The sequence below is a fragment of the Bidens hawaiensis genome, unplaced genomic scaffold (genome assembly GCF_021521415.1).
Source record: "Bidens hawaiensis isolate Kalapana, Puna unplaced genomic scaffold, B.hawaiensis_p1.1 tig00050482_1, whole genome shotgun sequence".
NCBI lineage: Eukaryota > Viridiplantae > Streptophyta > Magnoliopsida > Asterales > Asteraceae > Bidens > Bidens hawaiensis.
This window is the reverse complement of record NW_027499029.1, coordinates 30,518-57,504: the sequence shown is the minus strand read 5'-3', so window position 1 is coordinate 57,504 and position 26,987 is coordinate 30,518. Positions and strand designations below refer to the sequence as shown.

Sequence of the window (26,987 nt, the reverse complement as noted above, 5' to 3'; positions counted from 1 at the left end):
CTGAAAGGGGAACCGAAACCATCCACACAAGCAGTCAACCTCCAAAACTACACACAACCAAAGTTAACTTCAATAATTTGATGATCATTAGTAAGCGGGAACCGAAGCCGACTTGTGAGAACGAGTACTCGGCCTCCAGAAGCAGCAGCAGAGATACAAGGCCACCATTTTCAAGCTGCCCCTGACCACCTCCCCTCTTTTCGGTATCACCCGCGGAGGTGGTTGGGACATTTTCGGGTGTGACAACTCACAACACTTGTTTTATTTGTTTGTTTGTTTGTTTATTTGAATGAAAATAATTGAATTGGGAAGCTAGAAGGCCGACATGGGGTGTTATATATTATGGTTGTAAGTGCCGCGTACATAAACGAGTACACATCGTGTACACTTTGGAGTTTGGACATAGGAGTTGGTAGTATATGTGTATATAACTATATGTATGGATGTATGTATATGCATGCATATGCATGATGTTGAATGGATCAACGGGTCGTCGTGAAAGTCGTCTCCATGAATGTGTCTGACCCTTGAAATGGTCTACTCGGTTGGTCACTCGCTAATTGGAATGTATATCATGCATGCATATATGTATGAGGCAGAAAGTTAACATCATTTTTATTAATATATAATATAATAATATTAAGTATTAGTGATTTTTATTTGATAGATTGCCACATTCTTTTCTTAGCATGAAAAGTTGAAAACTCACTACTACTCACACAACCAACCAATAAATAAATATATTTATTAATTAACCGCTAGTTTTTATTATTTCTAATGGCTTATATTATAAACGACTATAAAACTACATTTTTTCAGATTTCGTATTCACTTCTCAACATTGAACATTCACGTGTGCGTTGAAAAGTACGTACGGGTGTTTTTTTAACTGACATGTGTTTTGCATTTTTTTTCATCCTTCATTTGAACGTATGTTATTTGATGTAAAAATAGAATTTTTAAGAGAAGTACGAGAGCTGTAAAGATTATAAAATTTAAATGGTAATTTATAGGTCATAAGTATTGGCGAAGCTTAGTGAGGTCTTGTCAGCAGGTCATAAGTATTGGCGAAGCCTAGTGAGGTCTTGTTTTTTTATACAGCAGTGAAAGTTTACATGTTTTCACCCGGGAATTTATATGCCTAGATTTTCGACCATAAATTTAAGCCTAGCCCCCATCGTTTATGATTTTTTAATACATTTTCAATCAACCCCCCCCCCCCCCCCTCACCCTCTCAACGAACTCGGTCAAGCTTCGTCACTCATAAAATAGGTATCTAAGTATTTTTTTTTTCATATTAACTAAACAACCATATTATGTTGCCCAGTCCAAGTTCTACTACCCGAAGATCAAGCTCCCTATCCATGCTTAATTGAGTGGGCGTGTGGTTGCCCTTAAGGGATTATAGTTTCATACACCTCTTTTACGAATTATACAGCACTTTTATATTATAAACAATTGCATTTAATTTTTTGTTGTCTTTTTTTCATAAGGTGTATGAAAATGTTGTATTAAATTTGAAACACATGATGAAATGTTTTTATGCATGTATACAATTTAATGTTGCCTTAGGCTATACCTACCCCTCCCCTAAATTTTCTCCTTTAAGAATTTTATTTGATATATTACTCCTTTGTAACATTTTTATTGTATTTTATGGTGTCCATTGAAAATATTAAAATTAAAAACTATAAAGTTTTTTTTATTTTATTTTTTTTATCTCTTAATTTCATTTCCTTCTAAGAATTTTATTTTACATCATTACATTCATGTAACATTTTTTTACATTTTATGGTCTCTCTTTAAAATATTAAATTAAAAATTGTAAAGTTTTTTTCCTCATTTTTTGTATTTATTATCCTGTCATAATAATAATATTTATTATTATCATTATCGATGTATTATTATATTTATAAAACTCCACACACACACACACACACACACATATATATACATATTGATACTATTAAAATTTTAAAAAAGATATTATAAATATTTACAATATTAATACTAAAAAAAAAATTAATCGTAATAGGTTAATTGTTTTTAATTTGATATATGCAGTGGAGATTGGAGACTGTTAAGTGAAAAACTTTTTGTAGTGACTAATATGTATATAAATAATGTTAAGAGCTAATAGTAATTGATCTAATAAGTTTAGAGAGTGTGTATTCAATAAAAATGGTATACATGATGATATGTTTAGCAACACCCTTTCAATATTTGTTTGATTCTTGAGTTGAAAATCATAGATCCCTCATCCGTACTTTTGGAAATTTCTGAAAATAGCAATAAATGTAGCATGTTTCCACATTCTTGTGTATTTCTTTCCCAGTTGCCGAGTATGAAAGTCATTATAGACTTCCATCGACATTGACATAAAAAGACTTGGATGAGATAATTTCTTATATAAACTTGATTATTTAACATATACCAAACTTAACTTAAAATTTAAAATTCCAGGATGACACCTATAAGTCGCCTAACTTGTCATTAGTGCACATGTTGTCGTTCGCGCTTATTCATCACTGATGGACCAAATTGTTATTGAGTAGTAGTAACTTATTATTGATGAACATTTGCCACTAATAAACAAGTTACAATCAGTTTTCATGCAACTTTTTATCAATAACGTAAATAAAAAAAACATCTAGTATCTAGACCCCGCCGCATAAAGTTGGAAAAAGGATATACAACTTTATGTTACGGGAAGACATAGTGAACCCTTCAAAAACTTGTAGCTCTATTTAAAATGCCTGGTGTGTATTTATATTTCCTAACGATACTTTAGAAAGGCTAGTAATAGTTGTCTCGCCTAAAACTTGTAAACAAACTCCAAAATGGTCTAAGCTTTGCAAACAAAAAACCCTATACCATACTTCTAGCATCATAAGGCTCTAGTTTACGTGCCAATGAATGAAATGTCAGGCTACATGATTAAAATGTAAAGCTGTTTACATCGGTTCCATATACAAACACAAATTGTGTTAAAATTACAAAGCCCAAAAAACAATACACCATTCAAGCCATTAACATTCAAAATCACCACTATAATAAGAATAATCTCATCATTCAACCCGTAATTAAACACCACCATTCGGAATCAGTCCCACCAAAACCTGTTAACAACAAAAAGTGAGATACCAATCAACTGACCTACAGAGCCTGCCCATAGGGGTGGCGGGGTGGTCGACGGCCACAGGCCCAACACCCCGTTAGGCCCGAAATTTTGCTTTTTTTTAAATTATATTTATTTTTATTAAAAACATTATATATATTTAATGTTTAAACTTAATTATATAACCACTAGCTTGGTCTAGTGTTAAAACCAAAAGGTTATGAGTTCAAGTCTCATTTGAGACATGTTTAATTCTATTTTTATATAAAAAATTTTACACCACCCAAATTATAACCAAGTAAACCTATATAAAAATTTGTTTAAACCAACAAAATACTCTTTTTTAATTAAGGCCCCAAAAAAATTTCGTCTTCGACTCAAAATTTTTTTTGCTTTCTCGGAGCCGGGCCTGCTGACCTATATACCATTGCATGAGCCAAATTCTATAATCAATTGATATAGATTTCACATATTGCTAAATGAATAACCACTTTATAAATTTAGTTATTTTTCTTTAAGGCTTCAAAGATTGGTTGTACAGTTTCATGATGTACCAACTTCAACCAAACCATTAAACTAAATATATAATATGAAGTTGAACTTACATGTAAAGTACGAGGGAAAGTTAAGGAAAATGGATTACAAACAACTTGAACATCAAGAACTGAAACACCACCAAAGCGTAACGTAACCCCAACCAACAAATTTAAACCGTACAAGAAACATTCATAGCAATGTTACGTTTCCAAGCACATTTATTTATTGTATATTATTTCCGACATAAAGTATGTAACTTATCAATTTTGGTACATACAAGTCCCACACGCCAATATATACATCACACAATCACTTTAACAACCAACTTATAATTTTTGTTTACCTTAAAAAAAATGTCTTTGCGAGCTAGACCACCCGCCACCAATGCGGCCGCGGATGGCCCCACACCGTCGCATCCACGACTACCATCACCACTCTCCCAAACGCTAACAACCACAGGCAACCTAGCCAAACTCCTCCCAACCGGCACCCTATTGGTCTTCCAAGTCCTCACACCAATATTCACCAACAACGGCTCATGCGACCCCACCACTCGGTCACTAACCGCGGTCCTACTCGTCCTCTTAGCCGTCTCATGCTTCCTCGCTTGCTTTACCGACAGTTTTACATCAAACGACGGGCAAATTTACTACGGGCTCGCGACTTTTCAAGGCATGTGGCTCATTGACTACACCGATCCTAAAACCGTGCCTGATTTGAGAAAGTATCGGTTGAGGTTCATTGATTTGGTGCATGGGGTGCTTTCGGTTATGGTTTTTAGTGCGGTCGCGTTGAGGGATCGGAATGTGGTGAGTTGCTTTTACCCGAGCCCCGGGCATGAGACTCAGGAGGTTCTGGATATTGTACCGATCGGTGTAGGTATCATTTCGAGTGCGTTGTTTGTCGCTTTTCCGACTAGACGGCATGGGATTGGTTATCCTGTTACTGATGATACTAACGGTTCATGATGTTTTGTTTAAATGACTAAATGTTACTCTCTCCGTCCTATTTTAAATGTCTATTTTTTTATTTTTGATTGTCTCAATTTGAATGTCATTTCTATACATATAAATTCAATTTCCAATTATGCCCTTACTATTAAATATACTAGATGTTATTATGGTTTTTAGCCATAATAAATTAAAGGACATTATTATCATTTTACAACTCATAAAATAAAATGATCAAACATTTCTTAATTTGTGTGTTTTAGGTTCCATGACATTTAAAATAGGACGGAAGGAGTACATAGATTAAACCATTAATATTAATATTAATATTTTATTCTATACCTTAATCACTTTATCATATCACATCCAATAGTCTTAGTTGAAATAAAAATGCATGTATGAGAATATGATAATTTTGGAGATCGCTATAATTTGTTTTCAATATTGCGCAAGAAAAACAAAAGAAGAAAAAAGGAGTTTCACAAAGTTAGCTATCGATTTGTGGCTTCTGTGACAACGCGGAGTTGGTCACAATATGTCAAAAAATGCGACCAGTTAAACTCGATAGCAAAATTTGCAATTACTTAGACTTGGTCACGAAATGGTTAAAAATTAAAGGAATAATTAATTAAGTAAATTAAAAACTTTTAGTTTGCTTTTAATTATTTCTGTTAATATTCAATTTTTATTTGCTTTATACAGTAGTCAAGTCGGGTAAAAATGATTAAACGTGAAGATAAAATAGATATATTGAAAGCTAGAAGAAACCAATGCTTGGAAGCAAAGAAAACGTGAAACACATGTTAGACTTTCCTTTTTAGTACCATCAAAGCAACATATTTTATGAGATATTTTGATAGAGAGAAAGTTACTCATAAATAAGACATTAGGCAGAGAAAAGGGACGTGTAAAGTCAAGGTGTACGTGTCACTCAGAGAAGGCAAAGAAAAGAATTAGTTAGTATTATTATCTAATCTTTTTTTGTTAACAGAGTTTAAGTTTGATAATGTCCATATAATATATAGATCAGCGAATTATATGGATAATAATTGATGCACATTTTAATTTTATAATCTTTTTCTTAATATTTCATGTTATCAAGTTTGTATGAATTTAATTAGTTCTATACCATCCCACCTTTAGGAGAATTACTTAATACGTGTTTCTTGATTAATCACCATGAAATTGGCTATTTGGATGGTCTTTTATGTTAGTTTGAATGAAAACAGTACATCTAGAGCTCTGGTTACATGGCAAAGGGTGCTCCTTAAAGTAAGCGGTGAAGCACTTGCGGGTGATGGTGAGCAAACACCCAAAGGAAACTTAAACTAGATTTCGTTTTTATTTATAATATATCTATATTTTAATAAATATTAGCATATGAATATATGATGCTACCTCTGATTAATAGGTTATGATATCTATTGCAAGAGAAGTTGATGATGACACTCGCCTTAGCATTGAGGTACCTTTTTTATATATAATTTAAGAGGTGCTTAGATGCGTGATTTTAAACTGTTTATATGATATTGAATAATAATATATACTATTTTTTTGTAATATAAGTTATATAATTTTAGGTAGCTATAGTTGGTGAAGGAAACATCTTTTGTAGAACCTCATAAGCCAAAAGTAGTGGTTATCGTTCATATTACATTGGGTTAAACTTCAGTCACTCTTTTGTTAGTAATTAAAGCTATAATATACAGTAAGATATAATTTTCTCTCTTGGGGTCTATAAAGTCTGTATAATTTTACTATAGAGATTTTTAATAATTTTTTTTCTAACTTTTTAGATATGTTAAAACTTGTGAGGAAGCATGAATTAGAAATATCTCTCCGCGGTTTGGATCCTATCAGACTAGGCTTAACATGGAAAATCACTAGGAGACGTGGAGACCTGAAGTTCATAAGTCCGTCCACGAGTTATTCCTTTTGTTATGTATTACGTATGTTTAGAGATGATAAAATGGTTAAAATGCGTATCTTTATTTTAGTGGTTATGTCTAATCCTTTCAATTATAAATGTAGAATGATTTGGTTCACAAGTGGGGTATAGATTTTGCTCTCCATAAATTTGTTGAGGTAATTAACTACCTCTTTCATTTAATTTCGTCAATTTTTATGAAACATCATGAAGTTGAACATGTATTCTCTTATCATTATTGTTATATTTTTGGTGACATAGCATACGCTTAAAAATATTGAAATTTTCTTATCAAAATAAACATAAAGAGTTTAGTACGCAATGGGTCTTTTAAATTGGTTAAAAATCTAACTCAACATAGCATATTATGATTTTGAGGTTTTAGATTATGTAAAAAATTGTTATTTTGTAGTTCTATTCAAGGTTTTTGATTTAGGATTGTAAATTATTTTAATTTAGGAGAATATCAAAGTCACTTGATGCAATATGAGATTTAGATTCTTAGTCTAGGTTAATATTTCTAAAGCTATGATAATATAATGTGTGAATGAATTCGCATTTGAATGGCCGTGGCTGATGCAACTTGAGATTTAAATCTAGGCTAATATATTGTTTTTAAGTTATTTATTTCACCGCTTTTATAGTTGATTATTGACTTAGTTACATGTTTTTATTTAGGCTAAAATTTCCATTGTGGAAGGTTATTGAACTTGATTTTAAGTCAATTTGTAGTTTAACGTGTATTAATCGGAACAGATAGACGGATTGATTTGATGGTTGGTGGAAAAGAGAATTTTGATTTCACTAAACTTGGATTCACTTCATCTTCATTGATTTGTGAAAGTAGTTATACCAACACTGCTAGATCTCACTGCAGCTACATGTAAGCTTCTATAAGTCAACTTTTTTTTAGCTTTCATAGGGTCAATTTTGACCAATATTTAATAAATCATTACTGGACTTTGACTCAGATATAGGTGACAGTGAAAGTTATTTTAATCAATTATGAGGTTAGTTTCGTCTTATGTTTCAGTTTGGTATAGTTTGTGTGTGTGTTGTGATGATATTAATAATCCTTTGTTTCCATTGTAGAAACAGAAAACTTGAAAATAGAGAAAAATGGTGCAAATGAGATTGAAAGCTATTTCAGATGGAAAGTTGGTTGTGTTGCTTTTGTTTGGTTGACATGTATACATTAATTTCACTTTTAACAAGTCAATAATCATGCATGTGTTGATTATTTAGGAATTATTGATCATAATAAGTTTGTATAATCATATTTTATTTGATCTGGTCCAAAATTGACTTTGAAACTGGTTTGGGTAAAACTGGTTTCGATTTGATCCGTAATTTGAAACTACTTTGAGAGTACACATGCTCGAACCTGTTAGAAGCAAACGGATCTAGATTTTCCACTTATAAAGTTGGTTTCTAGACTAATCCGCTTTGGGCGGACCGATATTTACTTTGTTTTGAGTCGAGCGAGAACCGATTTTCAAATCAATCTGGTTCGGGCCAAATTCCGGTTTTGTGCATCTCCATTTGGATGTTATCAAACTTTTTTGTCTGAATCGTTTTTTATTGTGTTGATAAATTATTCGGATCAACGTATTTTAAGTGTGTGCTCATCTGTTCTGGTTAATCGAAGCTTCCAAATGATTTTAAATTATATAGTGTGTACCTTTAACTTTATTGTTGAATTGTCAATTTGGTGAAATCATATATGTTCCACTTTTATGTATGTAAGCAGTGTGGGAAGTTTAAAGCGTTTTGCTAATCGTTTGGAGAGTGTGCATGATGGTCAATTTTTTTTTATCATGGATCTTAGGACGAACATAATTGTAGGTTTCAACAATTAGTTTGGAAAGTTTAAAGCTTTTTTCCTAACAGTTTGGAAGGTTAATGCACGATATTGAAGTTTTTTTGATCACTAATGTTATGCCACCTTGAAAGTTCTTTAGTTTGGAAAGAGTACTATGCCACAACGTTTTGTATGTGTTCTTAGGTGATATAGACTTGGCTATATATATTTGAACTAGAATTAAGATATAGCAAGATTTGCGAATGTTATTATGCTGCTAGAAACTATTTGTTGATTAAATATACCAAACCATCGCCCTGTGTGTATTACATGAATTATATTTATTAACGTTTTATTAATAATTTTGCAACTCGTGTATTACACGAGTATATAGACTAGTATAATATAATAATATAATTTCTATTGGGGCCTCCTACCACTGAAAAGGGACTACACCATGTTTTTGTAAAGACTATAACTCTGACTGAACGTCATGTGATGCATATTGCCTGGTAGTGAGGCTTTGTTACTACACATGATCTAACAAACAAGTTACAGTTAGTTTTCATGCAACTTTTCATCAATAACACAAATTAACAACAAATTTTTATTGGAGCCTCCTATAGGGTGTTGTCCCCGAACCACGAGAAGGTGGCAACCCCCTTGAACCCCTAGTTCACTGGTTTCGAATTTACAATAATCTTAGAACAAATGTTATCCTAACTTGTATCCATATATATTATAATATCAAACTGGTGTTAAGTTATCCTAAGTTAAAGTAAAAAGATTTTGATGACATTTGAACCACCATCATTGTGATGGAAATTCAGAGATGTGTGAACAAGTGGGTCTTGATTCAATTGGGATTTTTTTTAATGTTTGTTTGCAATGTTCTTTGTTTTACAAGTTTAGATTATTTTGATGCAGTAAGTTGATGTACTCTTTTTAAGCTATCCTATTAAACTTCCGGTGAGACGCATGTATATTAAATGCACTCTAAGTTTCCGGCCATGTCTTCACTTCACTTCGTTCAAGTCCCCGGTTAAATTGAATGCAACATATGTTACGGATTACTTCATCTCTTCTAGCGACCATTGAATGACCTTAAATTGAATGCTAAACCCCTCTAGTGGCTCTTCATGACCTTAAAACTGTGGTATTTTGAGGACCCCAAACCAAACCAAACCCTACCTCAAATTCAGCGGCCCTCGTAGTCTTCGTAATTAGTTTTCGATTTGCCATTCTGATTTCTCATGCTCTATATCTTGGTTTCTATCTGATTTTAGATTGTGTTCACGTTGATTTACTAATCATACTCTGGTTGGATTAACCATACTCTACTATGGTTGAATTAGAGTTTTAAACTGAGTTCCGGTTTTCTGATATCATTTCTGGGCTATGGCTTCTTCGATTACTGACTTCTTCGATTTGTTACTTCGTTAATTGAAGTTTCTTATAGAATTATGGTTTGTTATCATGTTATGGTTTTGAATTTTTTTTTGTTCGATTGGTAAGTTTTATATGATTGGGTCTCAAGTTTACTATGTCCGAATGTTTCATTTAGTTTTTCTTCTAAGCCGGCGTGTTACGTATGTTCAAATTTACTCATTAATTTCAAAAACATAGTTAATTATCATTGCAAGTTGTTATTGTGAGTTGGCACATTAGTTTATTTGTAAATTAGTTTAAAAACACATTCCCGGCGCGAAGCGTAAATTAACGAAGGTAAACGAATGTCTCTAAATGAACGAACGAACGTTAACGTCCCCGAACATAATGCATGAACAAGACGTTTTCATAGTCGTTTAGGTATTTTTGGAAATCCAGGTTGAGTTGCAGTTTGGGTATAGCTTAAGAATGATCTAATTTATGAATTACGATCCCTCTTTTTAAACTTATAAACTAATTATTTGCAGCTATGGGTCGAGAAGATAATGCAAGCAGACGAGGATGTAAGATAAACGGTCCAAAATATAAATAAATAAGTGGACGACTTAACGAAGGTGAAACACTGTAAAAATAAGGAATACTTTCAGATGACATTGTCAAATTGCTTGCAGCTAATTAGAAGTATTCAATTTTTCAACTTTTGCATGTTTCTTTATTCAATTATAACTAACTAATTAACTATACTTTTTTTTTGCTGTAGGAAAATTTTCAATTCACACTATGAGGAAGAAAACAATGACAAAAAGTCTAGAGAAGAAATCCAAACACTCAGGCTAATTTCTGAAAACTGTTTTAAGTGATTGTTTTACATGGCACAAACCAAACATGGACTCCACCGTTTGGATGGGTTTAAAGTTTAAACTAAACGGGTTTTGTTTGTGTCAACTTGGTGGTTCATAGGTTGACCCGATCAACCCATATGCTTTAATAACTGTGTTTTTTGCAATTACTTAAACTATTCGGGTTAAAAAAAATTGGCATACTTACAATTTTTTATAAACTAACAAACAATATGTAACTAGGATTTTAATGTTTGTAGGCGAAAGAATGAGTTTTTTTATAATATTTTTTGGGTTAAACGGTTGGGGTTTCTAATTAAAATGAGAATAGAACCGGAAACTGATTTGTAGAACCGATAACCGAGTCAAATACCAAACTTACAGTTTGCCAGTTCAGTTTGTTTTCCCCAATTACAGATACGTTCTGCTTTATCAGGTTTCCCGATTTCTCTACACACTCTCAGTCGAGTTCATGTCAATCCTTGAATACGCACGCCATCTTTAGGTTTGACCCGTCAGTTCTCGAGCATGACTTGAGATAAAGTAACTGTTTTTTTTTTGGTAATTGTTACACGGGATGGAGCCAGTTATTTTGAAGGGCATACCAGCGCCTCCGTGTTTACAAAACTCATTGGAGTTTTTGAAGAAAAGGAAAATAGTGTTATTTGGATATGTACAAGTTTGGTTGACGATTCCGGTTTTGTTACGAAGGCAGGGATGCGGGTTAAACAGTTACGATAACAACCCTTGTTAAATACTTTAGATTCCGGTTTTATTACGAAGGCAGGGATGCGGGTTAAATAGTTACGATAACAACCCTTGTTAAATACTTTAGATTCGTTTTTTAAAGATTGATAACTAAGTTTTTCATCTTATGATCTTCTAAAAAATAAAGATTTCTCTTTTTAAAGATGGTTGAGGGAGAATGAGATTGTAACCCAAACAAGTGGAAATGGGACTGTAACCCAAACAAAGGTGGTTGTTTGTTTGTTTTTTATTAATTGTTTTTGTTTTAGTGCATATTTTTGTTAATAGAATAATGTTAAAGTATGCATTAAAATGGCAACTTTACAAACCGTATGTAACTTAAATCAAATTGTTTCTTGCTCAGTAGTGTAACATTGCTATTACAAACATTTGCAATAGCACTATTCTTAACACGAAATCAGTCTCAACATTGACAATCACATGCTCTTTATACACCAAATTGCTTATACCCGTAACTCCTTATTCCAAAATGCCCTTAAGATCGTAGTTGATGACAAGTTGTAACATGTATAAATCGAATTCGTTATGTGATGCACAATGTTTATTGTTTAGTTACAATAAAGGTTTTCCATAAGACGTGTTAAAATAAACAACTTAGTCAACATTGCTACAAAATTTGGAGGGCCAAATTTAAAGGTGCAGGTCACATAGATAAGATACTTTGATTATACTTTAGTTTTGTCTTAATTGACATCAAGCTAATTCTATGTGCCCGTTAAATTATCTTCTCCACGAATATTGTTAAATATATGTGGGTTTTTTTTTCGTATCGTAAACTATACCAAATAGACAATTTGCTATAGGAAACAATGGTGCCATAACAAACCGGACCACACGCCAACAACCGAAATCATGCAAAGACCCGCCGCAACGCGCGGACACTTTTACTAGTCACAATTAATAGAGATATTCGAAGTACACGCAATAGTTCAGTTACACATTTGTGTGAAGGATTAAAAAACATAAATAACCTAAATCAATTAATATTTTTTTTAATTCAGATTAGATAAAATGAACGAGTTATATAAAACTCTCCCTGTTAATTTTCTAAAAATATTTATTTATTATTTTTCTTTTTGAAAGACATAAACTAGTTTTTATTAAGCAAAACTAGCAAGTAGCTAGACACCGGAAGTACAAGATTCGACAAAAGATAGAAGATGTAGAGCAAGTAGCTAGTCTCTTTGTCGTCTACAATTCACTGAGTCCATATACACTCAGAGAGTCAGTCAGGATATCTATTGTTCTTCTTTTAAGCATCGTTAAAAACTATTGGACCTACAATATGGGTGGAAACCTCCATAGAAGATAACCAACTACCATCAAAATAACTATACCAAAGCAAAATCAATAACTATTAACTTGGATTGAAATTTGAAACATAAACCAATTTACATGAACATAATAAAAACACCGTGTATATTGAAAAAAAAATGTTTAAAATATATATATCAAAAAGGGTTAAATAGTCATGAGTTCAAAAATCATTAAAAGGGTAAAAATGTAATATTTTAAATATACTTTTGACATATATTTATACTTAGAATCTTCATCTAGTTTAAAAAAGATCTTCAAATAATAATATCAAAATTCGATGATAAGTTCAAACGCCGAAATATCATATTTTAACGCCGAAAATAACGGTTTTGCAACACCATAAAAGCAACGGCAATGCAGCAGGGTTTTACATTCTTATAAATCACCAAAACTTATACCAAAAAACTTATTATCTTCCAAATTAACCTTTTAGTTTAATTTCCACGATCGTTCATTGATTCTTGAACGACCAATAACAATAATATAAGATGGAGAGTGATGGGCTTTCATTGAGTACTGATCAGCAAGCAACGATCGATTCGTTTCTTGAAATCGCACTCGACCAGACGGCTGTTACCGCTAGGCGGTTCTTGCAGGTTATGATTTCTTTGCTTTTGTTTAATTAGTTGTTTTAATTCTTTGATCAATGTAGGGTTTAAGCGGTATGCCATTGTTGGTTTAAGTAAATAAATTATATGCCGAGTATTGAATATTGGAACTTTTTTTTATTTTTCTTTATTTTAATAAGTGGAAATTGCCGCTCAATTGGGGTCATAACACTTGTCATATGTATTGGGCTAATACCCTTGTCCACATTAGCCTAAAACGCCTAGCACGCTTTTGTCATATGTAGTGGGCTAACGCCCTCATCCACGTTAACCTAAAACGCCTAGCATGCGGTAACGGCTGTGTGTTGTCGAGGCGTTATTGGTAGTGGTATTAGGCTCAGTATCAAATAAAATATAGCAATGTTTTAAGGTTATATATTATAAGCGAAACACAAATAACTCTCATTCTCATTACAGAAAACTAATAAACTCTCCAATTTGTTTTTTTAGATGAATAGTTCATTAGTATCTTGATTTTTTTATATTTAATTGTAGTAAGTTTTAATTTAATTATAGGTTCTTTTTGTATTACTTTAAATCTTTTTTTATTACTTAAAATAATTAGTATTTCTATTGTAACACAAAATATTTAAATTAATGAGCATGTTCCATTTTGAGTGACTCCACTACAAACACAAATGCCCTAAAAGTATTGAAATCATGAGTCTCGTGGTGTAAATTTGTACCATTGTCTTGTTTGAGTTTTGACTTCAAACGTCAAAATTTCTAGACATGCCTTTAAAGTAATATATATTATAAGATACTCCCTATTTATTAGTTCTGTTCTAAATTGTTGAATCTTGATGTTACATGGGGCTAACGATATGATGGCGATTCTTATATTCAGGCAACTGAATGGAAGCTTGACGAAGCTCTTGAACTTTTTTATACCGGAAATGAGGCGCTCAAGCAGGACAGCCAAAGTTCAAGGTAACTTATATGAAATTCTTGAATAATATTATCATTCAAGTTGGGTACATTATTTATGTGACATATTCTTATTTCAGGGTTGCGGAAAATCATATGGCGTTTGAAAATGTTATAGAAGATGATGAAGATGTTATAGAAGATGATGAATATGAAAATAACATAGAAGATGATGGAAGTGATGTTCGTGCACCATTACCGGTTAGAAGAGAGACCCTTTATGGCACACATTACAGGTGTTCTACTCTTCTCATTTTCTAGAGTTACTTTATTATGTTATATTCATATGTAACACCCAAAGCTTATTATTATATTTTTCCTTGTTGATTGTTACATATTTAGGCCACATGTGGAGTTACGACATCCTGAAGTCTGGGAAGGAGACCAAGGTTCCACGTCAACCGCAGAAGCTTCAAAAGAAAATCTTGCTTCATTGTACCGTCCTCCCTTTGCACTAATGTAACCATGGGACCTTTGAGATGGTAATTTATGATTAAGGTCTTTAAGCGAATTCGTATTGGCCGATAAATTACTTGTCAATGAAATAATCGTATTTTATTTGCTACATTTTCAGGCGAAAGATGCTGCTAAACACCAAGACAGATGGCTTCTAGTGAATGTTCAATCCACTAAGGAATTCAGCTCACACATGGTATGTTATTGTTACTTACCCTCAACATTTACAACATGTTACATTATTAAAACTCATCACTTGTTTTTAATTTTTATGTAGCTCAACCGCGACACATGGGGCAACGAAACTGTGGCTCAAACAATCACCGGCAATTTTATCTTCTGGCAGGTACGTTTTTTAAATAAGTGTTAACATGTCAAATACATTAGCTAATGCGAAATATAACATTTTCGCTAATTTTTATTTGTGTTTGCGAATAGATATATGATGACACTGAAGAGGGCTGCAAGATTGCTACATACTACAAGTTGGAATCGCTTCCGGTAACTTTTGTAATTGATCCCATCACCGGTCAAAAAATGAAGCAATGGTGTGGAGTGATCGAACCAGAAAGTTTTTTAGAGGTACACTATTTACATATGCTATAAAATCTTCTAATTGATAATTTATGTTAAATAAGTTATAGAGAACTAAAGTTCTATGTGCAATATTCTTTATAGGACGTGTTACAGTTTACTGACCGAAGCCCGAAGGATCATCTATATAGCTTGACTCACAAACGTGCTATGCCTCCTAAAATCCAAGGTTCAACAATTTTTTTTTTATTTATTTTTAAAATTTAATAGTTTTAGTTTCTTTTTGTTACATTGACATGTGAGATCTTGTGAGTGCAGATGAAATATATGATGATGACGAAATGAAGGCGGCTCTAGAATTATCAGTGGAAACGAAGAAGGAAAATAATGAATGGTTATCGAACGAGTGTGACGTTAAAGCAAAATATAATTATCCACCGTTGCCAAAAGAGCCGAAAGGAGATAAGAGCTTGCTTTGTAGGGTGGGGTTGGGCCTTCCGGATGGATCAGTGATTCAAAGGAATTTCTTACGGTCTGATCCGATACAGGTAATCATTTAATAAAGTGATTTAGTAGGTTGTGTGTATTGAAAATACACTTTGGGTGACTTTTGACATGTTTGTATTCTAACTAAAGTCTTGATTTGATTGTTTATCCTTTTCAGTTGTTATGGTCATTTTGTGCTGCTAAGTGTGGGGACGAAAGGGGATTCCGATTGACTCAAGCGATACCCGGGGCAGTGAAAGACATGGATTATGAGAAGATGTTAACGCTTGATGAATCCGGTGTTGCGAATTCCATGATTCGGTTACTTGGGTGTGAAGTTTAAGGGTGGTTTGACGGCTGCTAGAAACTGTATTTTGGTATATATGCAAATTGTTTCTTTCTGATTATGGATGTAATAAACTTTTCTAGTGTTTGTATATATAAAGTTGCTATTTGTTATGACCTGAAGATGAATATGTTCCAAGTGATGAGCTATATTTTAGAGCTCTTCTATGACCTAGTTTGATAGTTTGTGATATGTCAACTCCTTTAACTCCAAACGTGACCAATATAGGCACGGCTAGGACTTTAGACCTCCACTTGGATAAGGCCCAACTTAGACAAAAAAACATACTAAATTGTGAAAATTAAATCAAGGTTAAAGTTGTGACACTCGGCTAAAAATTAGCCTAAACCGCGACTAATGTAATCTTGATTAGCAATAAAATTTCGTCATTATGAGAAAAATCTTCTTTATTAGTAATCTAGACGTTTCAAAGTCAACAAAAAGTGCAAAAATCGCCACGTAACGAGCTTGGCGTGGATTAACCTCGGGTAACGAGTCAAAAAGTAAATAAATCCTTAAAGGGGCTAAATGATCTCGAAAAATTAAAATACATATTAAAGTAGTCGAGACAATGTATAAACTTAATTTTAGAAGGCTCGAATCACAAAAAATGCAAAATAAGTTACCCTAGTGTCGGTGGACGACCCGGTAAGGACCCAACGTCAACTATTTCCAAAATTAGTTTCTTAGACTCGTATTATCAGGAATCCAATTTCGTTCAAGGTCTGACAAAAATTATTAGAAACGAGATTCGTTTGATTAGCTAAAATTCGTTAGACGTTAAAATGGAAACTTAAGATTATTGTTTAAATACCCATTAACCAACCCAACCCAACCCAAAACCATCCCACCCCTTGTTTTCTCAAAACCACCCCACCCCATGACACCTCACCCTAACACCTCACACCCTCACCTCCCTTCTCATCCAATCAACATCCAACAACAAAACCCCATAATGATTACCCTAATCATTACACTCATGTGTTGGATCAATCATCATCACCCACTTGTCCAACACCTCACCACAAAATCTCATTCTTTTTCTCTATATATACATGGCACACACACCCACATTCACACACACTCAAATTCAAATTAAACAGACACATCATAACCAAGATCAAGTTCAATGGAGGTTTAGAAGATCAATAGGAAGGATTAAGACATTAAGGAGTCATTAGAGAGGATTAAATCTAAGAGACACACACACTACTATCACTCACCATTTTCATCTTTTAACAATCTCAAGAAATCAAGTAAGTATTATATTATGGATTGATTATGGATATACAAGGATTATTGTTCTTGAGTTTGATTTGAAAGATTGTTAATTTGTGTGGTATATGTATATGTATGTGTGCCGTGAGTGTATGTATATATGTATGAGAGGATCAAAACTCAATAATACATACATACATACATCCTAAAGACTCTATATTGATTAATGGAATTGATGTTAAGTGTTAATAAACTCTTGAAACTTTTGGTGAATTTGAAAGAGTTTGATTCTAAGGTTTGTTGTTAGAGTTAAGTTTGGAGTAATTATTGTTTACAAACTTGTTAATATGGGTTTAGATTGTTGAATATTGTTGTTAGAAATGAATAAAACAAGGATATGTTCATAATGGTAAATTGGGGATTTTTGGTTTTGGATTAATAAAAAGGTTTTGGATGAATTATTGACATGGGATAACTTAATTGAAAGTAAGATATGTTATATGCTAGAATTAATAGTTGGAACTTGAAGATTAACAAAGATTGGTAAAAGTTACTAATTAAGGAAACTTTAATTTAAGAAAAGTTGAAATTTGGATTTTGATGTGAATACTTGTGATGCATGTGATCAATATGTGATTAATAACAACTTTGAACTAAGATAGGGTGCATGATTAGAAGCATTGATTAGTTAACACCTTGGCTAAAATGGACAACAACTTACTAAATAAGAAAACTTTGTTGGATGATAAATTGAAAGAACAAAATTGGATAGGACACTTAGGATGCATGAAACCCTATCAAACAAGTTGAATGAATTAAACTTAGAATTGTACTTAATCAAAGTAGGAAGATTGAATTAGATAGAATTATCAAAAATTAAAAGTTACTATAAAAGAAACTTTATTAGTTAAATACTTAGGAAATTCATAATTTGATTGATTAATTAACTACTTGAACTTATACATATATGATATGATGAGTTAAACCTGGAAATTTAGGTATTAATATGATATTTGTTCATATAAAAATAACAAGCTTAACTAGTAACGTTGTTAAGGTAATCTAAAATACGAACTAGGAATTGAAAAACTCGATTAAAGTATCTTAGGAACATATATAGTCAAAACTGCTATTTATGAAAAATTATATGTTATTATATGTGTGTTTAGTTCATAGGATGATTAGTATAGACTTGTGTAATTTATTTAACATGTCGGTAACTTAAACGGTCGAAAAATCGACTTTTCGAACAAAACCGACACAACTATTAGGGACTGTTTTAGAACAACCACTAAAGTGTTAAAACACTCATGTATAACATAAGTTAATACATGAGAAAAGAACAAGATGATAAGACTTAGTCCTAAACGGTTCGTGTCGCGAAAGCCGACACGAAAACGTTAAAAAGTTGCTATTTTAATAAAATATTAACAAAATGAAAATAATATATTTTCACAAGTAAACTTATAAAACTTGATTAATATTTTATGTAACAAATATTTTTCATAAGTTATAAGTTATATTTTAAACGAAAAACCGAATTAACGCATTTCAAGCATAAAACCGACAAAAGCAACAAAACCAACGAAACCGTCAAGTTTTGTGAAAAATAAAAGATTAATATTTTCTTGAAAAATTCCAGCAACTGAATCTTAAGTTATTTTATTTGTTTATTAATTAATTTAATTAATTAATAGCTAACGGAAAACCGAAATATGTGTACTCGCTTATGTGTTTATGTGAATACTAGAATAAGACTTATAAAATAAAAAGGAGTTTTATATAAAAACTAAAATCAAATTTTTATTAACAAAACGTGTACTAATATAGGACACGCAAAATCTGGAACGAAAAGCTACAAGACAGTGAGTTTCTCTATCGAACCCCCCCTCGATTTTTAACTGGAAATGTTTTTAAAACGATATTTGATTGTGTTTTGGGGGAAAGCATATTCTTCATTTCATATTATTTTCATTGATGTTTTCTTTAAAAGGCATTTTATTTTACAAATTGGTGTATAATGCGGGATGAGTCTAGTTGGCTAAATAACTGTTAACCGAATTAGTAAGGGCACAGAAATATGGGTAGATCTATCGGGGTGACGCCCCCCACTTCCATTCGCGTTGGGTTAAAAGTGGGTATATTTTGAGTATGGTATGTTTCGAGTTATCAACTGAGATGTCATACGCAATGTTGTATTCTTTGCTCGTCTACAACAGCTCAATTTGTTTAAGAAATAAAATGCATACTGTTTTGTGATGTAATGACGGTAGATCATTACACACGGTTAGTGATATAATGGCGGTAGACCAATATAGGAGAAATAATACTCGCACAGATGTTTGAACTAAGTTTGCAGTTTTTTCATTTCCAAATACCAAAGATGCAATATAATCTAATGTGCATTTGTGCAAATAACTTTAAGTGGAAATTTAAATGACTATTTAACCCCAAACACTGATGACGAGTTGACCATAGTTAATGCTAGGGACTACATGTGCAACCAGCTCGCAGTTGTTTTGTTTGGACTAAGTTTTGCAAATTTTCATTCTCAAAACCAATATGATAAAACCACATCAACATCTATGCAACTAACTTAAAAAAAATGTAAAGAATGAAAATCATGTGTTTTTAAAAGTTTTTAATATAGAGGAAATGAGAGTATTTTTAATTCAATATTCTTAACCCAATTCTAAATGAGTAGCAGTGCAAACGAGCCTCTTGTTACGAGAGCTACTCAAGCCCAGATTGATAAAATGCTCGAAACAACTCGAGCTTTTACGAACTTGATTCGAGCCCGAGCCTCACATAAAACTCACTTAGTTATCGTGTCCAAGATCGAGCCTTGTATGTGCGCGCGTGTGTTTTTACCGTTTTTAAACTTCTATGTATTAGTTTTATGATGCTCAGTTGAGCTTAAGCTAAGCTTAGGCTCGTTTAAACTTCTTTTCAAAATACATAAAAATAATAAAAAACGTACACAAAGTAATTAAGAAATAATAAACAAGACCAACTGAGTGGTGGTCCCTTGGCAAAATCAAAGACTTTAAACACTTGGGTTTGGGAGTGGTACGTATTGTGTTCAAGTCGCACAAACAACAAGAGTTAAAAGAAATTTGTTGTAAAAAACAATAATAAATAAGTAATAAACAAGCCGAAACCAACCTTGTAAAAACAACCGACAAGCCGATCTTGAACTTTAGATAACAAAAGCTCAAAACAAGCTGAGCTCAAACACAAACAAAAACTCACGCCCTCATAAGTTAAAACAAGTCGAGCTCGAGATCTTGATTCTTGACCAAATTGAGTTCGTTCCAATCTGGGGTAGAGGTGTTAATCGGGTCAACCCGATCGAGTTTTGGGTCGGGTTAGTCAGGTTTTTCAAAAAAAATATATGACCCACAACCCGACCCTATTAAGTTTCGGGTTTGTCGGGTTCGGGTTAATCGGTGTTCGAGTTAGTCGGGTTAATCGGGTTACTCTATATTTTTTAAGCTAGTTATTGTGTTAGTAAATGGTGGGTTGCAAAGAGAGGTATAAGTTGTATAACCAATAATAAATGATCTAAAGAACCATTGTTTGTCCTAAGAGTTACTTTTCTTTAACGTAATTAAAAGTATAAGCATAAGCGGGTGTCATGATATTGAAATATGTTAATTAAATATTGTTAGGTTTACCAACATGTGATATAGTAGCATACTAGCCACATAATGCAAAAGTGTAAAAAAGTAAATAAAATTATGTGTTTGTGGCATAGTACCTTACGTGGCATTGCCGCTGAGTGAGGCTGATATACCTCTCACGTGATGGGCTGGGACGGTCTGGCGTGGGCCGGTTTGCGTGTCCGGAACAACACGTTTTGGAACAATAATAGGAGAAAGAACAAAGACCGTGACTTTTAACGACTTACGGTCATGCTTCGTTTGGGAAAATCATTGCTGTATTTATTTGTAATTAAGCTGATATTAACAAACTAATATGTAGTCAATTTGTTACTTTTCAACCATTCAATCTGATTTAATTACTTGGCCATGTTATATTTTTAATTAAACTAAATATATATAAGTAACATTATCTAAAAAACTAATATATATCTTCACCACTAATCGGGTTATTCCGGCTAACCCGAAAACCAAATTTTTCCCAAAAACTAACCTGAAACCCAACCCTAATTAGTTTATTCGGGTTCGAGTCAGGTTAGGTTAATCGGGTAATCTGGGGCTTATGTGACCGTAGTAAACTGATTTAACCCTTGTTCTTCTTCCAATTAGCCAAAGTCATCCGTACACATATCTTGTTTACAGAGCAGAGTAAACGAGTACCAATCAGCCATGGCCGAATTGGAACCATCAGAACCACCGAAGACTAACCAAAACACACAAAAAGATAATGAAATGAAGCCCTGGGAGCAACATTCAGCTGTGATTAGCATCCCCAGATACGATTACAAGGCCCCTAATTCATTGCTTCATCACTCGTTTTCCGGGTTTCTTGTTACTTGCCCCATCAGTATGCACCTTGTGCCTTATCTCTCTCTATATTATGTTATTATTATTATTGTTGTTGTTGTTGTTGTTGTTATGTAGTTGTTGTTTGTGTTAAAAATTGGAAATTTATTTATGAAATTTGTTAAATTATTGAAACAGTTAAGTCAAATCTCATGAACAAAGTTATTAGATGTAGCTTGAGGTGCACGAACCGGTTTGAAACTCAAAACTGGTTTGAGTTGAAAGCGGTTCGGTTTGGTCAACAAAAGTCAAAACCGGTTTCGGTTCGGTTAACCAGTTTGGAAGCGGTTTTGATGGAGAAAATTACAAACTGGCTCTGAACCTACGGTTTCAGTCGGTTTCAAACCAGGTTTGGTTTCGATTTGATTTTCGGGTTGGTTCGGTTCGGTTAACCGGTTTAGTTGCCCACCTCTAGATATTGCAGTGTTGTAAAACTGTTAGGAGGTGGGGACCTGCCTAGTAGGGGCGGGCATGGTTTGGTTATTAGGATCGACCACATCATGAGATGGATCATGGAAGTATAAAAGGTAGAATCATCATCATCATCATCGTACTCAGTATATCCCACCAATAGCAAAGCTATGGTAGAAATATTTGAAAATATTAATGGTTTGGTTTAGTTCGGTTAATTTTAGTTAACCGAGGGTACAAAAAAAACAATAATTGCTTTACGGTTAATTTGGTTTTCGGTTAACGGTCCAGTTATATACACTCATATTTACACACATTTTTTTTCAAAATTTTATTATTCGTACTTATTAATTGTATTAGATTAGGAACTTAGGGGCTGTTTGGTTCATTCAGATCTGAATGAGTCAGATCTGAATGAGCATCTGTCCCATTCAGCAACAACAATATGTCTGAATGATTCAGACCTAATTTTAACCATTCAGATGTTTTCGGTTTGGAACCAAACAGTTTGAAGTCTGAATGAATCAGATGTTTACATCTGAATGGTTCCATTCAGATGTAAACAAACAGCCCCTTAGTAAGTATAGTTTTTTTAATACTTCAAATATTTTGACCACTTTTGACTGAAATTTGACCGATATTGAATTATTTGGGCTGGCTCTGACTGATTTTGACCTACTGCCGATTTGTTGGTCTGGTTGGGGGAAATCGAATCGGTAGCATACCAATTAGCGATTAATCGGTGACTAATCGCGTTTTTTATGACACTGAGATTTAGGTTCATCCATGCTTCTTCTATGTATGATTTTGGTTAATTTTAAGTGAATGTGGACATTATTGCAGCCTAAATATTATTTTGCATTCACCACAATCATTATTATAAACGGATTTTACTAATTCTCTCTTAATCTTTTGTTGTAAGTTACTGACGTACGCTGAAATGTGATGCTGTGTTTTCAGAGAGGGAGAAAAGTGCAACAAAAGAAGCGATATCTATCCTTGACAAGGTTTACGTCTATATATATACTCTAGACTGATATTTAGTGTATGAGTAAGCATCAGACGTGATTCTAGCATAAGCAGGAAACTCAAAACTAAATAGTTGTTCATTAGACACTATGTTTCTTGAATTGATCTTATTGTGAATTTTAGAATAAGACTGATATATATTTGAGATATATCAAGAAATGGTCAATGGGTCAAACCTAGCAGACTGTTATGAGCTTTAACGAACACTTGCCAGTTTATAAGGGAGCTAATGCTGACACCGGACTCTGATTCATTGACAATAGGATAGAATTGTTGTCTTACATGTAGGGTCCTACCAAACAGTTTAGCCGGGTTTGGACGGTTCAGGTGGTTTTATGTTTTAACGGGGTTTGTACGCCCCCGATGTTAGCATCTCTAGTAGTCGAAGCTTTTGATTTTCATCACTTATATGCACTAAAGGTGGTCACTATCTATACTGTGCAGTATCTCAGGGCTATAAACACTTGCGATTCTGTAGCTGAGGAACACCCTCAAAATATTATTCCCAAGAGAAGAAAAGTAGTTACAACCGAAACAGAGGAGTGCATCAATGATACAGAAAACAAAACCCTGAATGAAAACAACGGTAATTTATCTTGTGTCATATAATGTTAAATAATTATTAATCGAAGCTATTGTAACCATATAACATGCTTTGTGGTTGCAGGTGCTAGAGAGGTTCCAGAAGGTTCTTGTTTATCGACTCCAAGCTCAGATACAAATACAGAAACATCTAATCCACTTTCTCTTGTTAAGCTAACCAGGAGTGGTTTGCTCTTATTTACATTTTCTAATGACCGTTGTCCTGATGCTGTGGATATAGTGTCAAACATCATGCAATCTTTGGATTCGGGAAGTTTAAAAGCACCACTGTAAGTAATTAAGTATAAATTCATTTTCTTATAGCATAAGTTATTGTTGCTTGTTTTTATTCTGCTTAATGATATTGTTAAGTTTAGTAATTTGAACGTTTAAAATATAAAGAATATATTTTGTTTTTGCGCAGTTGGTGCCACAGGATACTACCTATCCAAACAACTTGTATTTTGCACGAGAAAGAGATCGGAACTCTGGTATCCAAACTTGTTGCTGAGTTCATGAATAATCAAGGAAAGGAACTTGCTCGACCTATAAAGGTACGACTTTGAAGATTGCAACTATTTGCATCTTGAGCCAATGGCATTATATTTTGCTGCAATCTTTTTTTTTTGTTTTTGTCGGTAGTTGATATGATGCATTGCAGTAATGTGCAAACTAACTGTAGACAGTGCAAGTCATGGCTAAATTAACTAGATAACTTGCTTCATGATGGTCTATATAATAATATAGGTTTGGGGATGTTTATTTTTTGTATTGAGTCAAGTTTTGTTGCAAGTTTATTAATTTAAAAGAGTCTGTAGTCTGTTGACTTCAAAATATGTTTTTTTTCTTTTTCATAAGATCCAATTAGGCTGTGTTTGTTTATCGATCCGGGCCAACAATATGTCAATATTGACAATACTAGTTCGCTCTCGCAAACTTTGACTTTTGGTTGGGGTGACCATGATTCGGTAGGGTTATTGGCTAAAAGTCTGCCTATAATTGATGTTTTAGTTTTTAGAGTTTCCTAAGCAATCATTTTCAGTTATAAACTGTTCCATAAATCTGTATGTAACTGTATTCAAGCTAATTTTAATTAATAAATCCAATTGTAGGTTGAGTGAAATAAATTATTAGCAATCCTTCTAGTTTGGAAAGAAGACTAGTGCAACTAATATGTTTGTTGTAAAAAAGTTTGTTACAAAACTTCTCCGACATAGAACATAATGTCTGCAAAAGATAAAAATATTTAGGCAAGTTCGGTTCCGGTAGTTAAGTTATATTTACAGAATTACAGATATTAGTAAATAACCATAACTATCACTTATAAAAGAAATCATAATTCATAACAAAACCATTAATTTCTCAGTTGCTTCATTTACTTCGATTATAAGTTGTTCTCTTTGTTTTTGCTTTTATGTACTTATGAGGTTCATTGAGAAGTCTTTGGTTCATAAAATAATCTTAAAATCTGAAAAATAAACGATTTAGTATGTCGTTCAGTTCTGGGACTATACGCATTAAATCGTATCTTTGCCAACTTTAACCTGTTTAACCCGTTTGACCCACAAAATAAGTTTTCATAGTTTGCAGTAGGATACAACAGAAGAGGAATCGAGGAAACCGAATTAAAAGGTACAAATAGTAATTCAAATCCAGTGGCACTGCTAGACCGTAACAAATGTTTTGAGGTTGTTGCCGCTGCTGTTAAAAGCATCGTCTCTGATTCGGTTGTTGATCTGAAATGTCCCGAGGTACAAGTTTCACTCATCTCTGTTTTTTTTGTATTCTTGTTGAGAAAATTGCAGGTCCCTGTTGTTTTAGGATATTTGCTGACAAAAGTATCTGATATTCCAGCTTACCGTTCTTATTGAGGTGCTACCCGTTTCTGGGATACCCAACGGGTCTCCTATAGTTGCGGTTTCAGTTCTTCCCCAAAAGCTCATTATGACAAAGCCTCGCCTTTGCATCAAAGCTTTGGTTCCTGATGTGAAGTCAAAGAAATGAAAGTCTAAAATGATGATCGATTTTGTAGTTTTATAGCTTTGAGTTTTGACTTGTTTTACGTTTTTAAAAATTGAAATTATTTACAAGGAAATGTCTCGTCTGGTAAAAAATATATTATCTTTCGAATATGAATGTAGTCGGCCGTCACATTGGCAATTCATCTATTCTAAAAAACATTACTTCCCTCTTAAAGACATTCTTAGTTTATGTGTTATGGTGTGGTGGTGGGCGTGTTGACTCCGCCATATCAGTCTCTGACTTCGAATGAGACAATCGCAGATGCACACCTGCGTTAGGATGCTTTGTGAGTTGGGATGCTTTCATGAATGTCATTTTAGGCCTTAAAACATGTTAATGCTAGAATCTATTAAAGTCTCTACCTCTATAAAAATGAAGTATCTAACAAAATAATTAGTATCTACTTACGTATCATTATAAATATGTTGAAGAGTGTATAAATCTGATTTTAACATTTTACGTATTTCACTTCATATCTTCAATAATACGGAGTATCACATAAAAGAAATCATTACATATTTATGACATTTACCATTCATTTTTTTAGAATGACAACTTACACACTCTTAGCTATATATAAATCACTTTTTTTTACATCTAGAGACTTGAATACTCAAAGTTAAGAAAAAAGAACCATATCCAACATATTGGTACCGCACTATCGCTATGTACTTTAATATTAATATATTTTTTTTCCTTAAAACTTAGGAAACATGCTTTAACAAAATACATAAATTAATTAAAATTTACACCGGGACAATTACAGACTAACGGAAGATAGACGGGCAACAAGCTGCACCGCTACCCCTTTTTGAATAGCAAACCCTACCTTACTAAACACAACGTTCCCTTTAGCATGGACGGAGTTACTGCTGACCACCTACTAAACACAACGTTCCCTTTAATATTATTTTTCAAATATCTAAATCACGCAAGTTCTAATCATAAAATAAAAGAGAATGATTTATACTAAATAATTTGTATATATTTCATAAAAAAATTGATCAAAACTTTTAAATGCTGAAATGTATATTTAATATTACTTTTTAATAGTTAAATATTATTTTATGATATTTCTTTTTTGTTGGGCATCTACTATAAATTTAAGTATCTACTTTGTATTTAACATTTATTGTATTTGAGTTCTGACAAATATATGTGTTCATGTTTGTTCGTTTAAAAAATAAGCATCCTCGTGTCCGATTATGTTCGTT

The 26,987-nt window shown here is 33.0% G+C and overlaps 2 protein-coding genes, 1 long non-coding RNA gene and 1 pseudogene across 4 annotated transcripts; all 4 read left to right on the top strand.

The window, feature by feature from the left end:
• The first annotated feature begins 4,008 nt into the window (after positions 1-4,008).
• Positions 4,009-4,630, top strand: LOC143598528 (protein DMP3-like). The gene has a single exon (XM_077076726.1). The coding sequence runs from the start codon at positions 4,009-4,011 to the stop codon at positions 4,621-4,623; it is 615 nt and encodes a 204-aa protein (XP_076932841.1). The 3' UTR covers positions 4,624-4,630.
• A 2,494-nt stretch (positions 4,631-7,124) lies between these two features.
• On the top strand, positions 7,125-7,808 carry LOC143598526 (uncharacterized). Of its 2 annotated transcripts, XR_013147123.1 has the most exons (3): positions 7,130-7,415; positions 7,510-7,546; positions 7,631-7,808. It is a non-coding gene; the product is annotated as an uncharacterized LOC143598526 (long non-coding RNA). The 2 variants fall into 2 exon arrangements; XR_013147124.1 differs by lacking the exon at positions 7,631-7,808 and having other exon boundaries at positions 7,125-7,415; positions 7,510-7,542.
• A 5,232-nt stretch (positions 7,809-13,040) lies between these two features.
• On the top strand, positions 13,041-16,000 carry LOC143598533 (plant UBX domain-containing protein 7-like; annotated as a pseudogene).
• A 5,520-nt stretch (positions 16,001-21,520) lies between these two features.
• On the top strand, positions 21,521-25,817 carry LOC143598525 (uncharacterized). Its single transcript, XM_077076725.1, has 7 exons — positions 21,521-21,730; positions 23,101-23,147; positions 23,614-23,755; positions 23,837-24,041; positions 24,176-24,305; positions 25,335-25,502; positions 25,606-25,817. Exons 1-7 carry the CDS (start codon positions 21,553-21,555, stop codon positions 25,753-25,755), a joined length of 1,020 nt encoding a protein of 339 aa, XP_076932840.1. The 5' UTR covers positions 21,521-21,552; the 3' UTR covers positions 25,756-25,817.
• Positions 25,818-26,987: the final 1,170 nt, after the last annotated feature.

Excerpts from the sequence above, each read along its gene's own strand:
- LOC143598528 (XM_077076726.1), top strand. The coding sequence starts at position 4,009 with ATGTCTTTGCGAGCTAGACCACCCGCCACCAATGCGGCCGCGGATGGC.
- LOC143598525 (XM_077076725.1), top strand. The coding sequence starts at position 21,553 with ATGGCCGAATTGGAACCATCAGAACCACCGAAGACTAACCAAAACACA. Across the intron at positions 23,756-23,836 it reads AACCCTGAATGAAAACAACG|GTGCTAGAGAGGTTCCAGAA; the intron begins GTAATTTATCTT and ends TTGTGGTTGCAG. Across the intron at positions 24,306-25,334 it reads AACTTGCTCGACCTATAAAG|TTTGCAGTAGGATACAACAG; the intron begins GTACGACTTTGA and ends AAGTTTTCATAG.